At 42.7% G+C, this 23368-nt stretch overlaps 1 protein-coding gene across 5 annotated transcripts in view; it reads left to right on the top strand.

Annotated features, from left to right (window-relative positions):
* RAPGEF2 (Rap guanine nucleotide exchange factor 2) overlaps positions 1-23368 on the top strand; it is a 245238-nt gene that overhangs the window by 84086 nt on the left and 137784 nt on the right. For all 5 annotated transcript variants that reach the window (XM_070757287.1, XM_070757283.1, XM_070757284.1 and 2 more), the window contains exons 2-4: positions 2545-2615; positions 10531-10587; positions 17889-17972. In XM_070757287.1, the coding sequence (XP_070613388.1) occupies positions 2545-2615; positions 10531-10587; positions 17889-17972 (212 nt within the window). The remainder of the gene's footprint in view (positions 1-2544; positions 2616-10530; positions 10588-17888; positions 17973-23368) is intronic.

Raw genomic sequence — 23368 nt, 5'->3', positions numbered from 1 at the left:
TAAATAGAAGCTTTGGCAAGCTCAGTCCAATCACTGAGCAGACAGGATTAACCGATATACGGCTGCTATATCCACCATTGTAGAAGAGGTGTATCAGGTAGGACCAATGCCCCCCTTTCAGCTAGAATTTATTTATTTATTTATTTATTTATTTATTTATTTATTTATTTATTTATGTACTTATGTACTTATGTACTTATTTACTTATTTACTTATTTACTTATTTACTTACTTACTTACTTACTTACATACTTACATACTTACTTACTTACTTACTTACTTACTTACTTACTTACTTACTTACTTACTTACTTACTTACTTACTTATTTATTTATTTGTATGCTGCCCCTCTCTGCAGACTCGGGCCGTCTCACAACAATAATAAAACAATGTACAGAGAACAAATCTAATATTTCAAAATATCTAAAACCCATTATTTAAAAGAACATACAACACAAGCATACCATGCATAATACTATATAGGCCTGGGGGAGATGTCTCAATTCCCCCATGCCTGATGGCAGAGGTGGGTTTTAAAGAGTTTGCGAAAGACAAGGAGGGTGGCGGCAATCCTAATCTCCGGGAGGAGCTGGTTCCAGAGGGTCGGGTATGCCACAGATAAGGCTCTTCTCCTGGGTCCCGCCAGATGACATTGTTTAGTCGACAGGACCCGGAGAAGGCCAACTCTGTGGGACCTAACCGGTCGCTATGATTCGTGCGGCAGAAGGCAGTCTCGGAGATATTCTGGTTCAATGCCATAAAGGGCTTTATAGGTCATAACCAACACTTTGAATTGTGACTGGAAACTGATCGACAACCAATGCAGACTGCGGAGCATTGGTGTAACATGGGCATACCTGGGAAAGCCTATGATTGCTCTCGCAGCTGCATTTTGCACGATCTGAAGTTTCCGAACATTCTTCAAAGGTAGTCCCATGTAGAGAGCGTTACAGTAGTCGAACTTCAAGGTAATGAGGGCATGAGAGACTGTGAGCAGTGACTCCCGGTCCAGATAGGGCTGCAACTGGTGCACCAGGTGAACCTGGGCAAATGCCCCCCCTCACTACAGCTGAAAGATGGTTCTCTAATGTTAGCTGTGGATCGAGGAGAACGCCCAAGTTGCGGACCCTCTCTGAGGGGGTCAATAATTCCCCCCCCCAGGGTGATGGACAGACAGATGGGATTGTCCTTGGGAGGCAAAACCCACAGCCACTCCGTCTTATCAGGGTTGAGTTTGAGTCTGTTGACACCCATCCAGACCCTAACGGCCTCCAGGCACCGGCACATCATTTCCACTGCTTCGCTGACTGGACATGGGGTGAAGATGTAAAGCTGGGTATCATCAGTGTACTGATGATACCTCACCCCATGCCTTTGGATGATCTCAGCCAGCGGTTTCATGTAGATGTTAAATAGCAGGGGGGAGAGGACTGATCCCTGAGGCACCCCACAAGGGAGGGACCTAGAGGTCGACCTCTGACCCCCCACTAACACCGACTGCAACTGACTGGAGAGATAGGTGGAGAATCACTGAAGGACAGTGCCTCCCACTCCTAACCCCTCCAGCCGGCGCAGAAGGATACCATGGTTGATGGTATTGAAAGCCTTTGAGAGGTCGAGAAGCACCAGGACAGAGGATAAACCCTTGTCCCAGGCCCGCCAGAGATCATCCATCAACGCGATCAAAGCAGTTTCCGGCCTGAATCCTGACTGCTGAGGGCCTAGATAATCGGCTTCTTCCAAGGAGTGCTGGAGTTGTAGCGCCACCACCTTCTCAACAATCTTCCCCATAAAGGGAAGGTTGGAGACTGACCGATAGTTGTTAAGAATGGCTGGGTCCAGGGAAGGCTTCTTGAGGAGGGGGTGCACAAGTGCCTCCTTGTAGGGAGCCGGGAAGGACCCCCTCCCCAAAGAAGTGTTGACAATCTCCTGGACCCAGCTCCGTGTCACCTTCCTGCTGGCCGAAACCAGCCAGGAGGAACATGGATCCAGTAAGCAGGTGGCAGAACTCACAGCTCCAATGGCTTTGTCCACTTCATCAGGTGTCGCCAGATCAGACTTTTCCCAGACAGAAGGAAAAGTACAGGCCCTAATCACCTCGACTGACTCGTTGTCAGTCGACTCTGTTATGTAATCGGAGTCGAGGTCCTCCTGGATCTTAGCGACTTTATCAGCGAAAAATGTGTTAAAATCCTCGGTGCTACTCTTCAAGGGCTCCCCAACTCCCCCTTGGTTAAGAAGGGAGAGGGTCACCCTAAACAGAGCGGCTGGGCGATATTCCGCTGATGCAATCATTATGTTCAGGGAATCAGTTTTCTCATAAAAAAATCCTGTTATAGAATTAAGAAATGTTCACTGTATGGTAGGTCTAATAATAGACACTATATACAATCAAATCATTTGGTTTGAGTTCCTTTTATTATACAAATAGGTTCCTTTTATTGAGTTCCTTTTGTATTATTAAAATATTATACAAATAGGAACTATTTTACTTCTCCTATTTTCTCTTACTATTTTAAATATTTATTCTCTTCTCTTTTCAGGATCTGGAGATAGTATATTCTTATTTACATGGAATGGAAGCTTTGTCTAATTTAAGAGAACATCAACTCAGGTAAGCTGAATTAATTGTATTTCATTCTGTTTTTAAGCCTATACAGTTTTGTTACAAAGTATTGTTTTAATTGACTACTGCTTTGCAATTTTTAAATATAACAAATTTTATTATAGATGAAATTAACATTAAAGAAAAATAACACAAGTTAGAAGTAAATAATGGTTTAGGCAAAACTCATCTCATTTTTCAAGTAAAACTGACCTCATATTATCTTGCATAACTGTCGTGAATTATTAGACAATTTTTAATGAATGGAGAAAAATATGGCCATCATTTTTATTTATAGAAATGTCTTTTAGAATCTTAATGAAGTTAACAGCTAATGTAAAAGTATTTATCTTGTTTTTCATTATAGGAGAATTAAAAAAAAATACTACAAAATTTCCAATTTTTAATTAAAATGTTTTGCAAGCACATACAATTTCAAAATTTCAAATTAAAACATAAGTATGTGGATTTTTTGGTATGTGCACATGCCATATGTGGAAGTTGCTCTAGTAAAAGTAAATTAATAAACCAAAAGAATGCTCAACCAAGTTCTTGAATGAGTTAAAAAAAATTATAATCTGTCATTAGATGAAAGTAGTATTAGTGTCTGTCAAAATCCTTATGGCAGTGGTCCCCAACCTTTCTGGCTCCACGGACTGGCAGTGGCAGAATTGGGGAGGGGATGGTTTCTCATGCTATATTCAAAAGAAGCTTCCCACGCTCAACCACTGCTTCTGCCCAGTTACCAACAGGCTACAGAGTGTGGATCAGTACCAGTCTATGTCTTGGAGGCTGGAGAATCCCATCTTATGAAAAACATTTAATTATCAGAGTTCAGCAACCAAATAAGTCTACTTATTAGTTACCATATACTTTAAATTATAACAACAATTCTAATGTGCCCGCCATCTGAAATCATCTGATCCATAGTTTTGAAACATAGTCAGTTGGCTACCTCATGAGAGTGGAAGAGAGTGGCCTTCTGTTTGGCTGCAGTTGTGAGTAGTTTTCTGTATTCCCAAAATAACATATTACCTAAATAAATAAGCCTTATTATATTTAATTAGGTTTAATTATCCTATATAATCCTAACTGGCTCAAGGTTGACTCAGCTTTCCATACTTCCGAGGACACGGATTGTTAGGGGCCATATGCTGACTCTAAACCGCTTAGAGAGGGCTGTAAAGCACTATGAAGAAGTATAGAAGTCTTGTGCTATTGCTATTAATTATTATTATTATCTTCATTTATTAGTTATAAACATGCCTCTGGTACTTATTTGGAAAAATGTTGACTTCTTTCTTGGAGACTTAGAAAAAGGGGTCAATGGATGATTTTTCAGGCATGTTGAAGGAAAGCAATCCTTGAGGTTACAGGCTGCAAGCAGTATAAGTTTTAAAAAATAACCTGGCACTTGAACCTGACCTTACTTGGAACAGGCTTCAGGAACAACTTTTAAATATGTTCAGTTATGATTTGCATCAAATTCAGCCTCTGAACTATCTGTAAATGCAGTCTCATGAACTAATAATGTTGAAGGATAACAAGAATGCAAATGATCATGGGCAGACTTTTTCTTTTCGGGAGATGTTGCAGCTGGTAAACTAGTGTTGCTTAATCAAAATTAGCCCCCAATGATATCTAAATTTCAAGTAGCAGAACTGGATTAGGGAATATTTGAATCTGTAGGGTGTAACTTCATCTAATTCTACTTCAAACCTGCCTCTCTTATTTGATAAAATATTGTTCTCTGTTAGACATTTGTGAGTAAACTACATGGGAGAGAAATTTGTATCCCATCAGATTTTTCACAACATTGTTTCATGAAGAAATAGAATTTGCTAATTGTCATTATGAAATGGCAAAGATGACTTCTGGAAGTTAGAAATCACTGTATTTAACCCTGACAATTGCTGTAAAAAAGCTGAGCAAAAATCAAATATCTGAAACCAAATGGAAATGATGGTTCCTTCATTTTTCAACTCGGCAATTTTCATTTAGGAATGCTACCAGTTTTACTTTCATCTAAGTTATATTTCATCTAAATGTATATTTATTAAGAAAAAATACATACACTGCACACTGCTAAATATATATAATTATTTCAAATATCGGCATTAAAGAATAGACAACATTTTACTGCTGCCTTTAAAAAGTAATCATGGTTTCAGTTTCTACTATAATTAGTTCAGCTGAAGATATACTGTATTTTTGGGAGTATAAGACGCACCTTTTTACCCCCCACAAGAGGGTCGAAAACTGGGTGCGTCCTATACACCAAATGCTGCACCAGGGGTGGGGGAAGGGAGTTGGCAGGACAGCAGTAATAGCCGCAATTGGTGGCAACAGACAGCTGACTGGCGGTATTCCAGAAGATTGAGCCAACCGCCAATAAGAAAGGAAGAATGAAGGGGGAGATAGCGAAGTTAGCAATCGAAATGCGAGGTTCACCGGAGAAAATGCAAGGTTTAATTTCCAGTGCCTGGGGTGGAGGTTAGTGTGCTCCGATCAGCTTCTGATAACACCAACACAGAGGAGCAATGGGGGATGGGGAGCACTCCTGAGGTGGAGAAGGAAAGCAGGAGCCTCAAAGGGCAAACACTCAGCTGCAATGAAAGGCTTTGGATGAATGCTCCCCCCATGCCCCCATGCCCCCCCATCAGCCGATCAGCAGAGACGCTTTCTGGGAAAGACAGGAGAAGCTGCTCTCCCTGCACTCTCCCTGCATGGTCCGAGTGTCAGACTCTGCCATGAGTGTTTGTGTGTGTGTATGTGTGTGTGTGTGTGTGTGTGTGTGTGTGTGTGAGAGAGAGAGAGAGAGAGAGAGAAGAGAATGAAAGAGGACAGAAGGGAGAAGGGTTTGTATCACTGACTAGCCTAGCCTCTCTCTTTCCCAGGGTGAGATCTGACTAAAGCAACCCCCAGCTTTGCCATGACTACAGAAGGAGATCCTTTTCACATCTTGTTAGATAATTTTCGATCGTTTCTGCAAGGGGGGGGAGAGATAAGCAGCTCCTCTTTCCCTCCCTTCCTCCTTCTCAAAAAACTGCAACTTTGTCCCTTGCGCTTCCTTTCCTGAATCTCCGGTGATAATCTTTATGGCTCTTTGTAAATACAGTGATCCCCCGTTTATTGCGTCCCCAACCATTGCGAACAGGGTACTTCGCTATTTTTCAACCCGGAAGTCAAAATACAATCTACGCATGCGTGCCCGTTTTTTCTATGGGCACGCATGCGTAGATGGCAACCGGGAGATCAGCTGCTGGGCGGCTTCCCTGGGTCTTCCCCCTCTTGCTGGCGTCAGCGAGGAGTTTCCCCACCGCCCACGCAAACTCCTCGCTGCCGCCCGCCCTTCGCCCACCCACGCCGTTCATTCCCGCCGCTTTCGAGCTGAGTCCTGAAGCGAATTCGCTCCAGGACTCAGCTCGAAAGCGCCGAGAGCCAGCGTGGACAAGCCGTTCGCTGGCGCTGGCTATCGGCGCTTTTGAGCTGAGTCCGGAAGCGAATTCGCTCCCGGACTCAGCTCGAAAGCGCCGAGAGCCAGCGTGGACAAGCCGTTCGTTGGCGCTGGCTATCGGCGCTTTTGAGCTGAGTCCGGAAGCAAATTCGCTCCCGGACTCAGCTCGAAAGCGCCGAGAGCCAGCGTGGACAAGCCGTTCGTTGGCGCTGGCTATCGGCGCTTTTGAGCTGAGTCCGGAAGCAAATTCGCTCCTGGACTCAGCTCGAAAGCGCCGAGAGCCAGCGTGGACAAGCCGTTCGTTGGCGCTGGCTATCGGCGCTTTTGAGCTGAGTCCGGAAGCGAATTCGCTCCCGGACTCAGCTCGAAAGTGCCGAGAGCCAGCGCCCCCCGGACCCTCAACCCGGGTTTGGGGGGCTGCTAGGAAGCCCCCCATGCCGGCGGCAAACAGCCGCGCCACCCCCAATCTTCGGCTCCTCGCTAGCGCTGTGGGAGTAAAAACACCATCTGCACATGCGCAGATGGTGTTTTTACTTCCGCAGCGCTACTTCGCGAAAACCCGCTCGTTGCGGGGGGTCCTGGAACGGAACCCTCGCAACGAGCGGGGGATCACTGTAGAGCTAAAAAGTTTAAAGAGCAAAGTAGCCACAGTTAGAGGAAGACTAGCTCAGGAAGTTTGAATACGCTTGCAGTGCACCCTAATCCCTAACGCAGGGGTTTTCAAACCTGACAACTTTAAGACTAATGAACTTCAACTCCCATTCCTGAACTAGCATGACTGGAGGATTCTGGGAATTGAAGTCCACAAGTCTTAAAGTTGCCAAGTTTGGAGACCCTTGCACCCCTAATCTCTAATCCCGGGCTCTTCAAACTTGACAGCTTTAAGACTAATGAACTTCAACTCTCATTCCTGAGCTAGCATGACTGGAGGAGGATTCTGGGAATTGAAGTCCACAAGTCTAAAATTTGCCAGGTTTGGAGACCCTTGCACCCCTAACCCCTAATCCAGGGATTTTCAAACTTGACAGCTTTAAGACTAATGAACGTCAACTCCCATTCCTGAACTAGCATTACTGAAAGATTCTGGGAATTGAAGTCCACAAGTCTTAAAGTTGCCAAATTTGAAGACCACTGGGTTAGGGATTAGGGGTGCAAAAGTGTCCAAACCCCGGCAACTTTAAGACTTGTAGACTTCAACTTCCATTCCTCAGCTAGCATGACCAGAGGAGGAATTCTGGGAGTTGTCAAGTTTGAAGTTTGTAAAAATTGTCCATGGTTGTAAAAAGTATACATGTTTGTAAAACGTATTCTGCTACACTGGTATTTTATTACTTTATTTCTTGCTTTGCACCTTTAAAATCTAGGTGCTTGTAATATTCCATTGCTTCTTATATTCCAAAAAATACGGAATACAAATAAAGTCATACCTAGTCTTACGAACCTAATTGGTTCCAGGGGGAGGTTCGTAAGACGAAAGGTTCGTAAGACGAAACATTGTTTCCCATAGGAAACAATGTAAAGTCAATTAATCCGTGCAACCAAACCCCCCCCCGCAAAAAAACGCTGCCGCCGTGCTGTCACCTTTTAAAACAGCCTGGGGGCTTCTCAGCAACCTCCCGAACGCCGAACGCCAAACCCGAACTTCCGGGTTCGGCATTTGGGAGGCCGCCGAGAAGCCCCCAGGCTGTTTTAAAAGGTGACAGCCGGGCGGCGGGGCTTCCCAGCAGCCTCCGAACGCCGAACGCGGAAGTTCGGGTTTGGCGTTCGGTTTCAGGAGACGGCTGGGAAGCCGCGCGGCTGTTTTAAAAGATCACAGCCGGTCTGGGGGGCTCCCCAGCAACCTCCTGAACCCCGAACTTTTGTCGAACTTCCGGGCTCGGGAGGTTGCTGGGAAGCCCCCCAGCCCGGCTGTCACCTTTTAAAACAGCCGCGCGGCTTCCCAGCAGCCTCCGAACGCCGAACGCGGAAGTTCAGGTTTGGCGTTCGGCTTCGGGAAGCTGCTGGGAAGCCGCCCGGCTGTTTTAAAAGGTGACAGCCGGGCTGGGAGGCTCCCCAGCAACCTCCCAAACCCCAAATCCGGAAGTTCGGCAAAAGTTCGGGGTTCGGGAGGTTGCTGGGAAGTCCCTCAGCCCGGCTGTGACCTTTTAAAACAGCCCGGCGGCTTCCCAGCAGCTTCCCGAAGCCGAACGCCAAACCCGAACTTCCGCATTCGGTGTTCGGAGGCTGCTGGAAAGCCGCGTGGCTGTTTTAAAAGGTGACAGCCAGGCTGGGAGGCTTCCCAGCAACCTCCCAAACCCCGAACCCGGAAGTTCGGCAAAAGTTCGGGGTTCAGGAGGTTGCTGGGAAGCCCCCCAGCCCAGCTGTGACCTTTTAAAACAGCCGGGCGGCTTCCCAGCAGCTTCCCGAAGCCGAACGCCAAAGCCGAACTTCCGGGTTTGGCGTTCGGAGGCTGCTGGGAAGCCCCGCCGCCCGGCTGTCATCTTTTAAAACAGCCGGGGGGCTTCCCAGCAGCCTCCCAAACGCAGAACCCGGAAGTTCGGGTTTGGCGTTCGTAACACGAAAAAAGTTCGTAAGAAGAGGCAAATTTTTTCTGAACCCCGGGTTCGTATCTCGAGTTGTTCGTAAGACGAGGGGTTCGTATCTTGAGGTACCACTGTATAGCAATTATTCTGCTTAGCTTACTATTTAGTGATAATGCTTTTATGAAAAAAAATGCCTCCACATGAAATTCTTCATTAGCAAATCATTAGGAATTATTTCCATTGTGCATGTAGACCAGCGGCCCCCAAACTACGGCCCGGGGGCCGGATGTGGCCCACGGAGGCAATTTATCCGGCCCGCGCAGCACATGAGATTTTACATGGATCCGGGCGTTGGAGTTTGGGGGTGGGGAGCGACAAAAGTGTGAGGCCGGCTAAAGTTTTTCTTTTTTTGAATGGCGAAGGTTTTTCTTATTCGGAATGTTGCACATGTGCGCGCACTCCCCATCCCCTTGTGGGCTGGCAGGGGGATGGGGGCGGAGAGGTCACAACCGAGAGGTTTGGCACCCGAGAGTGAGAGAAAGCAAGCAAGAGAGAGAGGGACAGAGAGAGAGAGAGAAAGAAAGGGAGAGATAGAGAGGGAGAGAGGAAGAGGGAGAGATAGAGTGAGTGAGAGAGAGGAAGAAATCAATAGAGAGAGAGAGAAAGAAAGCAAGAGAGAGAGAGAGAAAGGAAGAGGGAGAGATAGAAAGAGAATGAGTGAAAGAAAGAAAGCAAGAGAGAAAGAGGGACAGAGAGAGAGAGAAAGAAAGGAATAGAGAAGGAGAGAGACAGGAAGAGGGAGAGATACAAAGAAAGTGAGTGAGAGAGAGAGAGAGAAAGAAAGTGAGAGAGAGAGAGAAAAAAATGGAGAGGAAGGAAGAGAGAGAGAAAGAAAGAGAAAACTCGGCAAGGAGTTGGGGACTTGCTCCACTTCACCTCCTCCTCCTCCTCCCTCAAGGCGGCGGCATTAAGAAAACCGCAGAGGTTTTTTTATAGTCCGGCCCTCCAACAGTCTGAGGAACAGTGAACTGGCCCCCTGTGTAAAAAGTTTGGGGAACCCTGATGTAGACTGTCTTTGGGAAGCCAACTTCTGTATATGTCTCTTGAATGAGCTTCAGCTACGTCAGCAGCAAATAATGTTCTCATCATTCACAAGCAAGTGTATTGTGTAGACATCTACATATAAACACTATTTTCTTGGGTCTCTTTTATGATGATATTAATAAAGGATTCATCAATACTTTGCCCTGGTTCTGTCATAAGCTTCTTAATACATTTCTGCATAATATTGTCAATATCTTTCTAAATAGCATGATTTTGTTCTTACTACTTTGTGAATTATTTTAAATGTTTTCATGAAGTACAGAGTTCATTGTGTTTTTTCTCAGTTGACCATTTCTTAATACTCAATAAGTTATTTAATTTATAGTAAAATAGCATCTTCTATCATGTTGGCAATGAAATATCACAGAATATAATAAACACAGGATTTACATTCTATTCATCTGTCATGATATATATGTGAAAACCAATTACAATTTAATATTACTGTCAGTAATTGATCTGTTTGGGGATGGCATATGCCATTATTATATGGGATTGAAGAAAGGTAGGAATAAGCAAGGACCAAAATGGATGAAATTGTCTTTTTTTCTGATGCATACTTTTCACATTGTTTCTTCTTGTCTTCTCTCTCCCACCTAATATTGTAGATCATAAAGGAAAATAATTCAAACATCTAATAGTCTTTGAAATTAGGCAAAGGATCACATAATATTGTACAGGCTGTAGGATTAGCCACTCCTGAACTGGTTCATATGATCTTAATAACACAAGTTGAGAGGACAAGAAACTTAATGTCTAAAGCAGTCATGGAAATTAATGCTAAATAGACAGAATTAGCTAAATTATCATATCTCATTATATTTTTTAAATTGTTTTACAGAATCATGTGTGAAACTGTGCGATATGAGCGGCATGAAGCCAATGAAGTTTTATACTAGTGAGTCTTGCTCTTTTTAATTTTTTATTATTGCTTTTGGGGAACTTTGCATATTCATCTTTGGTTACTTTTTCAACTAGAATTGTGTTGGCTTTAACTGTACTGAGAATAGAGGGAAACATTATCCAAATGACTTAAACAATAAATTATGCCAGATTGTCACATCTAACTTAATTTAAAAGTTTTCTAGCTATTTGTCACCAAACCATAAGTTTTGAAATAAAAAATGTATTTTTTAACCATGTTTTTAATTGAAACAAATAGTTTCAATTAAGTAATAGTTGTAACTATAATAATAATAATGAAATATTTTAGAATAATTTTATACTTCTATGTTATCAGATATTTTAAAAATATACTTTTTATATGTGTGATCATTCTAATTTTTTTTTTGAGAGGGAGGGGAATTATGTTGGATTGTTTCTTACACATAACTGGATTGTTTTGCACGTGACTACTATTTCCCAATAGTTTCATGACATTAGATATAGTCCTTGCCTTACAGCAATTCTTTTAGTGACCATTCAAAGTTACAGTGGCAGTGAAAAATGTGACATGCCCATTTTCCACAATCAGAACTGTTGCAGCATTCCCATGGTCATATGATCAGAATTTGGATGCAGGGCAGCTGACATGTATTTATGACTTGCATTTATGACTTTATAACTCGGGGTCATGTGATCTCCTTTTGTAACCTGACAAGCAAAATCAATGGAGAAGCCAGATTCATTTAACAGCTGTGTTGCTAAACAACTACAGTGATTCACTTAATGATGACAAGAAATGTCATAAAACACACTTAAGAATTATCTTGCTGAAATGGAAATGGAAATGTTGGGCTCAGTTGTGAGGTTAAGTTGAAGACTAACTGTAGTTATAGACTTAGAAATAAAAACATTTTTATTTAGCTAAATTATTTCAGATAATAAACTGATTCTAGTTTAATTTCATTCTCTGGTCTTACTTGCCAGTTGAATTATTTTGTGGTTCATTCTACAGATTATTTGCCAGAGCAGCAAAATAAACTTGATATTTGCAATCCTATGTACAATATTTCTACGGAGTCTACAAGTCTACGGAGAGGGGCGGCATACATATCTAATTAATAATAATAATAATAATAATAATAATAATAATAATAATAATAATAATAATAATAATAATTTCAAGCATAAACATTTAAAAAAATTGTTGTCATCATTGCTGGTTAATTCTAATGCTCACTTTTCAAAAAGTACTGTGATGCTTACAAGTTTGTGAATGTGTTTGAATGTTCAATATTTTTTTATAAATACAGTGATCCCTCGGTTAGCGCGGGGGTTACGTTCCAAGACCTCCCGCGCTAACCGATTTCCGCGTTATACTGGATGCGGAAGTAAAAAAACCTTCTGCGCATGCGCGCCCTGGCCGCACATGCGCAGAAGGTGGAGCGACGCAAATTCGGAGGCTGGCAATGCAATGGTGATTTTTCCGGGCTCCTTGCCGCTACCCCCCGCCCGCCCGATTCGCCCCGCTCACTGGCTTTCTTGGGGCAGCGCTGGCGGCAATGGCAAACCTCCCTCCTTCCCTTCTCTCCTTCCTCTCACCGGCTTTCTTGGGGCAGCGCTGGCGGCAATGGCAAACCTCCCTCCTTCCCTTCTCTCCTTCCTCTCACCGGCTTTCTTGGGGCAGCGCTGGCGGCAATGGCAAACCTCCCTCCTTCCCTTCTCTCCTTCCTCTCACCGGCTTTCTTGGGGCAGCGCTGGCGGCAATGGCAAACCTCCCTCCTTCCCTTCTCTCCTTCCTCTCACCGGCTTTCTTGGGGCAGCGCTGGCGGCAATGGCAAACCTCCCTCCTTCCCTTCTCTCCTTCCTCTCACCGGCTTTCTTGGGGCAGCGCTGGCGGCAATGGCAAACCTCCCTCCCTCCCTCCTTCTCTTCTCTCCCTCCCTCCTTCCCTCCTTCTCTCCCTCCTTCCTTCCCTCCTTCTCTTCTCTCCCTCCCTTCTCTCCCTCCCTCCTTCCTTCCCTCCTTCTCTTCTCTCCCTCCCTTCTCTCCCTCCCTCCTTCCTTCCCTCCTTCTCTTCTCTCCCTCCCTCCCTTCTCTCCCTCCCTCCTTCCTTCCCTCCTTCTCTTCTCTCCCTCCCTCCCTCCTCTCCCTCCCTCCCTTCTCTCCCTCCTTTCTCAAAAAGCACTTAAACTGTAACTGTACTGTACTGTACTGTGTAATGACAGAATAAAACCCCCCATCCCTCACCTGTGTTTGAATTTCATTCATTCACTCAGTCATTCATTCATTCATTCTTCTGTACAGACTGTGTGCCACTCAGTCCCAACACTTTTAACCCATAAATTACCATTTCCCATCCCCTTAATTACCATTACCTACTGTACACATTGAATAAGACTCTTAAGTTATGAACAATAACATATTTATTTACATTTTTTGGAGTGGGGTGGGGGTTAGCATAACTGGGATACAGTAACTAGGGATCTTCTTCTATCACCATTTCTACAATGGACGCTGCAGGTGATGGTGTGACAGACCTCTTGGTTTTTGTGACAAACATGGTCATGGGCAGTTGTTGGCGCCGTTTCTTTTTCTGGGCTAACATGGATCTGTATGGTGCAAAGATGTTGTCAAGGGAGGCGTTAAACTGTATAGAGCGAGTCATGTTGGGATCCCAAAGTTCCACCATGCGTTGTACATTTGAAGTGGCTCTGTTCAGTTCTGCAAGCCGCTCAAGCGTTAGGCCAACATCTTCTTCTTCCTCAGCTTGTTCAGCTTCCGCTTCCTCCTCTTCTTCACTCGCTGACCTGGTCAGCTCCTCCAGATCTTTGTCTGTCAGCGGTAGGCCATGCTCATCAAGCAAACCATTGACTTCCTCTGCTGTCATGTCAACGAAGCCTTCTCCACCCAGTGCCTGTGCCAGCTTCACAGAGGTCTGGACTGCAGCATCTTGGATTTCTTCGGGAGCAAATCCCTTGTAATCATGCACCACTTCTGGCCACAATTTCCTCCAGCAGGCATTCATTGTCTGTGTCTTAAATACAGTATCTAATGACAGAATAAAAAACCCCAGCCCTTACCTGTGTTTCCCTCATCTGCATCGCCTTCTTCTGTGTCTTCAAGACGGTTGTACAATTGTTGTGCCTTGGTTCTGATAGTGTTGGTATCCAAAGCAATGCTCTTTTTGCGGCAGTCTTGTACCCACAGGGACAAAGCAGCTTCCATCTTCATGAGCCGTTTGTTTCTAGGCGTCACCATTCTTTTTGCAGCCTTGTTGAAGGCCATCAGAGAACTTTGCCTTATCTTTTTCTCGTCGTCACGAATGGTTCGCACACTCGATTCGTTGATCCCATACTGCCGACCAACATCTGCATAAGAGCGTCCCCCTTTCAGCATGTCCAAAATGTCAATTTTCTCTTTAATTGTGAGTATCCTCCTGGTCTTTTTAGTGTCGCCGCCAGCACTCCGTGCACAACGTTTAGGAGGCATCTTGCAACAAGTCTGAACAAGTTCCAAAAGTTCAGTTGCAAAGCTTTTTTTTGCGTTTGCAACGATTGGTCGAGATTTTGGCCAATCAGCAATCAGCATGACGTCATCGGGCGGGAAAAACCGTGGTATAGCAAAAAAACCGCGAACTTATTTTTTAATTAATATTTTTTGAAAAACCGCGTTGCAGCGTTTCGCGCTAATCGAGAACGCGTAAATCGAGGGACCACTGTATAACTTAAAATGTGATATGTTCTCCACCCAGATCCTACAATTAGACAGAAGATAGTCTAAATGAACAAATGTGTAAAAACCATTATACTTGTTCATTTATTTGTTGACAAAAATAATCTAAAGGTACATATTTGTGTGTGGCAAAAATATGTGGACCTTTAATATTATTAATTCATTTGAAGGGAAAATTAGAGTCAGATGTTCAATCAATGCAATGATAATCAGGTGTCAGTGTGTCTGGGGGGGGGTTTCCTACCTTATTTTAAAAAATAGAATGCTAGGTATTCCCTATTAAAATTCGATTATCACAATACAAGTGTGTCATGGCTTCAACACGAGATTTCTGAAGATCTCTGAAAAAACTTGTTGATGCTCACCAGAAAGTGACAAACCTACAAAACTGGAGTCCAAAGAGTTTAGACTCCACCAATCAACTATTCAGTAGATCGTGCACAAATGGAAGCAATTCAACATTCTCCTCATGAATAATTGATCAACCAAAAGAAAACCAAGAGCATAGCATTAATGCTCCATAATGTCTCAACCCTGGGTGGTGCCTAAATAATTAAAAGCTTCTCTTGCATTTGCAAATGCCAATGTTCATGAGACCACCATTGGGAGAACATGGAACAATGGTGTGTACAACAGGATTGCAAAGAAAAAGCCATTACTTTTTAAAAAGGAACATTGCTTCCTGCCTACAATTTATAGAAAACCACATGGATAAGACAGAAGACTATTGGAAAATTCATCTGGATAGATGAGATGCAAATTGAAATGTTAGGTTTGAATGAAGTATTATATTTGGTGAAAGACAGACATTGAATTCTGGCATAAGAACCTCATTTGTGAAAAGTGGTGGCATTAACTAGATTTGGGCACACTCTGGGCCAGGACAGTTTACTGTTACTGGTGGAAATACGAATTCTGAATTACAGCAGCAAGGAAATGTCAGGATAAGTGTCGGTGAATTAAAGTTCAAGAGGAAGTTATCATGGAGCAAGGCGGCAATCCAACAAGCACAAGTTGGATGGTTAAAGCAGAAGAAGGCAAAGTTTTGAGCTTCATCTTGTAGAAATGTTGTGGGTCTCCCTGACTTGGTGGGTGAATGGCGTTGCATTCCATTACACAACCTGTGGTTCTCACAGGATGATATGAAGAATAGTTTTGATTCCCCTTATCCCAGCCCTCCTTTCTCCTCCCTGCAGCTCCCTCCCCTCGTTGCTTATGGCAGACTGGCATCTGGCAAAGAAAAGCTGGTGGAGCAGGATGGCAGTCCTGACACCTAAGATGAAGCTAAGTTTTTAAGGAAGGGTAGGCTAAAATTACTCCAAGCCAATGTGCAGGATTGATCAATAGTTATTGTAAATATTTAGTTGTCATTAATTGCTGACCAATTGGCAGGCTAGTTACTGAAAATAACTGTTCACATTCTTTTGCCATATAAAAATATGGGTCACTTTCCTCAATGAATAAATGAACAAAGTTAATGCTTTCTTGTCATGCAGTTGAGTAATTTCTTGATTTTATTTCTTTTTATGTAGAGCATATTTATGCAAAATTATTGAACATTTAAAAGGGCTCACAAACTTTTAAGGATCTCTATAATCTCATTATTTTTGATCCTAAAGGAAAGACAATAGATTTTTGTTTTCCATTTAATGATATACTTTGAATAGAAACTACTGGGCAACTCATGGCCTGTTGGTTCATTGTTTCATAGATATTGCCTTACCAGAATCATCAATGCTTTTAATAGTGATAGAGCTCTTAATATATTGTCTTTACTAGAGAAGTAATACAGACATTATTATTACAGAATCTGAATAATAATAATTACAGTCAGCAACTATGTGTGGTTTCTTCAGTCTTCTATATCTGCTGTATTATTATTATCATTATCATTTTCTTTATTTATTACTGATTTATTTATTTATTTTCTTATGAATTTTTCTTATGAATTATTTTTTAACACAAAATAAAGTAAAAAAATTAAGACATTTGATAACATTAGAATGTTTTTGTAAGAGCTTTTCTTGTGGAAAACCTGATGTGGCCCAGCCTCACCCAGACTCTACCTCCAGCAGCCCCTGGGTAAATGGAGTTTGAGACCCCTGCTCTAGAGCAGGGGTCCCCAACCGCCGGTCCGCGGACCAGTACCGGGCCGCAAGGCATGTTGCACCGGTCTGCGGAGTCAGCAGCTGCTGTGGAGCCGGCGAGTGCCAAGCTGTTTCCTGTCTCTTTCCCCTCACGTTCACTTGGGACCGCCATTTGCCTCGGGCTGAGAAAACCTTTGCTTGCTTGCTTTCTTCCTTTCCTGTCTTTCTTCTCTCGTCGAAAGTGGTCTATTTCCTCCTTGCGAAGCCCTTGCAAAGCCCTCGCTCTGCCTGCAGCTCAAACGAAAAGGCTTTGGCATTGTGCAGCTATTTTTTTGCTAGGCTCCCCCACCCTATTCCCGGGGTCCTGGGTGGGAGCGAAGCCAGGGGTGTGTGTGTGACCATGAAACCCCCCCCACCAGCTCTGGTAATTTTCTTTTGGAAGGATTCCTTGCTGCAAGAAAATTACCAGACCTGGCAGTGGTGGGCGCTCCAAGCAGGCAGCGATCGCAAAGGAAGGTGACTGTGTCCGTGGAGGCACCTCCCCCTGCTCTGGGATTCCTTGCTGCAATCCCAGCCGGAACGGGGGGGGGATGTCCTCTGGAACTGCTGAAAGGCAAACGGCGGTCCTGAGTGAACAGGAGGGGAAAGAGACAGGAAACCACCCCCTCCTACCCTTCCTCCCTCTGTCACCTCAACTCCCCCGCAAAATTAAAAAGGGGGGGGGGAGAGAGACAATGGAACGATAAGCTAAACCCCCTTTCCGCCCCCACCGGGCCATAGAAAAATTGTCTTGCTGAAACTGGTCCCTGGTGGAAAAAAGGTTGGGGACCACTGCTCTAGAGTTTTAATACCGGTAGCATACTGGATAAATAGCTTACCTTATTTATTGGTTTTGGGGCACTGGATTGGCTGGCAATTGACTTCTAAGTACAAGTCAAAGTATTAATTTTTACCCATAAAGTATTTTATGGCACAGAACTCAGGTAACTAAGGACTACCTACTTCTGGAAGAACTAGTCCATCTGGTATGTTTGCACTGAATATGGATGCTGATTACTGAGTACTGAATAGAGCAAGTTTGAATTCCATTCATATGAAGCAGTTTACCATTGGAGATGTAAAATGCCACCCTTCTGGATGGCATTTTAGAAGACATTCAAAATACGGCTTTTGCACAGAGAGTTTAATTAACAATGATTTTAAGATTTATGATTGCTAATAATGGATGCTAGGTTAGGGTATAAAAATGTTTTATTGATTATGTTGCGGTAAGGATTTTGTTTGGTTTTATTGATAAATTGCTATAAATGCCCGATTTGCCAGAAAAGAACTAGTATAAATAAACAAGAAGATAAGTAAATTGTTTATCCTGTATAAATGTATGTAATAAGACGTAGTGAAAAAGTATCAAACTTAGAAAATTTTCATCTGTTGAAACTAGCTTATCACTAGTACTTATGTGAATTACAGCACTGTTATATTTGTTTTTAAACAGCCCTGATGATATTGGGACCTGTTGGTATATTCTTCTGTCTGGTTCAGTATTTATCAAAGAATCAATGTTTCTTCCAAGGAGCAGGTATGATTGGAATTCATTTTACTTTAATGTATTAAAGAGAAATTGTTTGCATCTGCATATTTAAAGATATATCACATACCAGCACTGCATATTTGAATAGAATATTTCCATCTATAATGTGTTTGTTTTGAAAACAGGTCTGTCACAACCCAAATGACAGTATTCCCTGCACTTTCTGGCAGTTCTACAATAAAATCCATAGCAATCTCTTCCCGGGGCCCTGAAGTTCAGCTACTTCCTATAGAAGTCCTGGGATTTTCTCTTGGTGTCTTTTTGCTGCACCACAAATGGGGCAACTTGCTACATATCTTTCTATGTCCTTTTAAAATGATGGCCACCAAAATTGTCTTTTAAGTATAAAGTTTTCATAAAACCAAACTGTCCAGCTAATTCGGAGTTGTGGCACCTTGCCATTAAGCATAGTCTTTTGCTAGCTGGAATATACAGCTTCTCTCCCACCCAAGCTAAGCCATCTTTCATCAGGCAACTGGGGTTTTAGTTCAAAAACAATTCATTGGTGGCCAATGCTTGTTTAAAAGTTTGGGTAGTAGGTTTTTTGTTTAATTACTTCGGTGTAATCAAACACCAAAGGGTAATCAAACACTAAAGGCGATTACTTTAGTGGCCAGTTGATTGTTTAGTTCTACGGGTTTGATTACCTCTGACCTTGCACTATTGTATTGTGGTTTTCTAGATAGTGCATCCGCCAGAAAGTTTTTTCTCTTTGGAGATATCTGAGATTAAAATCAAATTGTTTAAAGTACTGAGCCCATTGTACTTGTTTGGGGGCTAGTTATCTCTCACGATAGCGAACTAATCCGGCTTCTGGCAGGAGGTGGGCGGGGTGTGATGGATAGCCGAGGCTCCCACAGACACATTTTGGCAGCGATATGGGGGTAATCCCCTCTCGCTCGCCGCTTCCCTGGCTCACCGGGGGGTTTTTTAAGCCTTAAAGTTTTGGATTTTCCTAATGAGTTTGCACACATTATTTGCTTTTACATTGATTCCTATGGGGAAAATTGCCTCTGCTTACAAAATTTTCTACTTACGAACCTGGTCACGGAACGAATTAAGTTCGTAAGTAGAGGTACCATTGTGTATAGTTAAAGCATATTTCTAGTCTGGTTGATTGGAGTAATCACAATATAAATAGAAAAATATCTGAGCTCCTTTTTTAAACTTAATAAGTAGGACAGATATATAATTTGCATTTGTAAAGTTGACTGAACATACGATCATTTCTTTTAGAATTCAGTTCCCTCAGTAATGAATGTTTATTCACATTGGTTTCAGCAACTCTTATCTCAAATAGTTGAGAATGAAGTGAAATATCCCATGAGGTTGGTTTGGGAAAATGACTCACTTGATTTAGGTATTCTGTATAATCTGGTGCAGTTGATGTTATTGTCCTCTTTGAAAACTTTCAAGTCTCTATGAATATCAATATCTTGGACCGGTGCCGTTATGGAACTCCATAAATCCTTTACACTAAACTCTGGATCACATTGTTAGGCTTCTTTAAGAAAATGAAAATTATTTTGTAGTAAGCTTTTAACCCTACTGAGAAGAATGTTAATGCCTTAGTTGATTGAATTCAGTAAATGGGATTACAGGCAAATTAAATTGCATCTTTTCGAATGAACTGAAGCTTTTACAAATTTATAATTCATTTTTGCTGGAATAACCTTTGCTGACAATAAATGACTGAAATGTTGAGTGAACTCAAGGCTATGGTATTTTCTGAGCAGAATGTTAGATTCAATTCAAAAGTTAGATTCAATTTTTGTCTAGTAACTTTGGTTATGTTATATAACAACAAAAAACAACAACAACAACAAGAATAATAATAATTAATAATAATAATAATAATAATAATAATAATAATTTATTAGACTTGTGTGCCTCTCCTCTCCGAAGACTCGGGGTGGCTCCCAACAACAAAAACAGTACAGTACAAATCTAATAATTAAAAATTATGACTAAAACCCCGCTATCGTTAAAAAAACAATCAATACAATACAGTCACAACCACACATAACTCTTAATGGGGTACATTAATTGCCCCATGCCTGGGGTACATTAATTGCCCCATGCCTGGCGACATAGATAGGTCTTTAGGGTCTTGCGGAAGGCGAGGAGGGTGGGGGCAGTTCAAATATCTGGGGGGAGTTGATTTCAGAGGGCCGGGGCCACCACAGAGAAGGCTCTTCCCCTAGGCCCCGCCAGATATTGTTTAGTCGACGGGACCCGGAAAAGGCCAACTCTGTGGGACCTAATTGGCTGCTGGGATTCGTGCGGCAGAAGGCGGTCCTGTAGGTATTCTGATCCGATGCCATATAGGGCCTTATAGGTCATCACCAACACTTTGAATTGTGTCCAGAAACTAATCGGCAACCAGTGCAGGCTACGGAGTGTTGACGAAACATGGGTGTATTTTGGACGACCCATGACTGCTCGCATGGCTGCATTCTGCACGATGTGAAGTTTCCGAACACTCTTCAGAGGTAGCCCGAACCTCTTTATTTATACTTTCTCATTAAAATTATGCATTTGCTATTTTGATTTTATGATACTTTATGGGTATTTTGATTGGTTGTATTCTTTTACTGGATTGCTATAAATGGCTGTGAGTATTGATTTGATGATGTGTAAATAGAATGAATGGATGACTAAATGAATAAAATTAACAAATGTTTGAAGTTATGACTAAGCCCCCCAAAGCTACTTATAACCTGGCTCAGATGCTACTTCCCCAATCATATGACCATATTTTGGATGCTCAGCAACTGGCCTATATGTACAGCTGTTTTCTGCAGATTACTGTCATATTTATGACATTTTTGCCCAAAACTGGCATTTATTTCCAAAATCTGACCTACATTGAACAATGGGTATACTTAACAAGTACAGCATTTGCTTTATAACTGTAATATTTGCTTAGGGATCACTGGAAAAAGGTCACAAAATCAAATTGGTCCAGTGAAGATCTGCTTTGAAACATACATACAACTATTTGTACATACAATCGTAATTGCAAGGCTCAATTATGGTCATAGGTAAAGGATTACTTGTAATGATAAGCTTTTCAGCATAGCATTTGAAGATGAAAGACCAAAGACCTGCATTAAATCATCTAGTATGAGCAAGGAATTGCTACCTCATCTATACATAATAGCAAAGGTAAATACAGCTGCCACTCTTAGTCAAAGATCAAACTATCTACCGTTGATGAGGAGTTGGATGAGAAGTAGAAGACACATGTTTTGGGTGATATGTACTGCCAAGTGTCCTCTATAATACTTTTATTTGTATTATTTTATTAAAATAATAAAGCTATTTTATTGGCCATTACTTGAACAGATCAACTTATTTTTAATTGAGTAGTAAAATATGAGAATATAACTCATGTAAAGGATTATATTAAACAAATCTAAGATACTGATATAAAATATTCTTAAGTGAGTTCATCTCCTTTGCACTACTCAATTTTAGCATATTATACTGCATTTTAACTTATTATTTATTCAAATTCCCTCTATTTTAGCCAATTTTATTGTATTTTAGCCAGTCACAGTTTTATGACGACCGATGTGGTCCTTTTCCTCGCTTTGATATGGTCGATTGACTAATCAAATAAAATTGATATTGATTGATATTGATTGATTATTTTTAATTGCTAATTGCCATGTCCAGTTCTTAAGCATAAATAGAAAAGAGAAAGAGCTTCTAGAATTGGAGCCCATAGTTAGGTATGGTGATTTTGAAGTATCCTTCCCCTGATACGGCCACTAAGCCATGCTCACAGAACCAGTAGGGAAAAGTTTTGAATTTTGTCCCCGCCTTGTACAGTGTATAATTAGGAACACATTTTTATTTTAACTGTCACACATTATTCCATATAAAATGCCTTTGGAGTTAGATGTCAAATTCAAAGTGTTCTTGCCATCTGGTAACTATAAAGAAAGAATAGAGTCTAAAGAGAGACTCTGCTCCAGAAAGCCTGCAAATCAGTCCACCCTGATTATGTAGTCCTTGTTGTGTATACTCCCGTTCAGCCTGAGGATTATTCAGATTCCAAAGTGGAGAGCAATTTTGAATTGGCAGAAAGGCCTGATTTACAGATAGAAAGGGAGGTTAGCTCAGAGGGGGAGGCAAATGATGTAGACGTGCATTCAGGATCTAGTGAAGAAGACCTGAGGTGGGTTAACCCTTGCTTCAGACACTGTCAGAAAAGGGAACAAGTGTTAGAGAAGAAATATTAGAAGGTGAGGAACTGGTTAATCAGTTACCTCACATCCAGGTGTGAACGGAAGAGAAACTGATTTTGTTCAATCTTGCAATCCCAAGATGGAGGCGTCCAGGACACGCTTCGAAGCGTAAGCTAACAATGTGTGATTTATTACCTGCCTTTATGACTCCTGGCTAGCACTGATTAGCCCATAAATTTTAGAATGATTAGCCCATAAATTTTAGAATGACTTGAGGAATGTTTTTATGTTACTACCGAGCTATTCTCCAATGCACTTGCAAGGAGAGTCCAAGATGGGTAATTCTACAGTCTGATTGGTCGGGACTGAGTTTAATTTAAATATTAGGCAGGCACCGCCCCCTTAGCCCTCCAGTCTAAAAACTCAAGTCGCAGTAAAGGGACTTTGAGTTTGTTTCTCTGATTAAATTTTACATTGATTGTGAATTTTATATGGACTAATCACTTTTTTTCCTTTCTTTTCTTTCTCCTTTAGGTGCAGTTGGGGGATGTTTCCTCAGGCAGCTCTGGATTCAAACCTCCAGTGGGTTAATCCATGAGACTGCAGCTCCTCCTTTTCAGAACCCTCACACTGGCTGCAGGGGGGTTCTGGAGTGAGCACCCGGGGAAACTACCTCCGAGGTAGACCCCGGGGGAGAGGAAGAGGTTGACGCCTCGGGGGGGTCTGCCCCTCCCGTGGCGAATATACCTGAGAGCCAGTCAGCGAGGTTGATGGTCTGGCCCTCAGTGGGGGGGGAGGCGCTTGCCATCGGATGAAACACCCCCCCATCGCGCCGCCCGGACTTGCCTCTTGCTGATCGCATGGCTCCGTGGATTCCAAAGGACCATTAGTGCGAGCAGGGGTTACAGGCGCCGAGAGGAGTCGGCTGAGGCCGTTTTGCTTGGCGTTTTGGCGGCGGAGAAACGAGACGGGGCAGCTTGCTTCCCGCCCGTCTCCATGGTTACCGCGCGGTGGCCATCTTGGGGGAGCACGAACTAAGCCGGGCAGGCCGATTCTCTGTCGGGTGTGTCAGCGGTTGCCAGGGCAATGGCCCGGCGGCCATTTTGGTTAGTGAAAGTGACGCTGCCTCGAATCTCGGAGGTGAAGTTGGCGCCAAGTGTCTCCTCTGCCTAGAGACACGCAGGCACA

This window comes from Erythrolamprus reginae, chromosome 7 (assembly GCF_031021105.1).
Source record: "Erythrolamprus reginae isolate rEryReg1 chromosome 7, rEryReg1.hap1, whole genome shotgun sequence".
Lineage (NCBI taxonomy): Eukaryota > Metazoa > Chordata > Lepidosauria > Squamata > Dipsadidae > Erythrolamprus > Erythrolamprus reginae.
The sequence above is the reverse complement of the archived record's forward strand: the minus strand, read 5'-3'. Positions and strand labels throughout refer to the sequence as shown.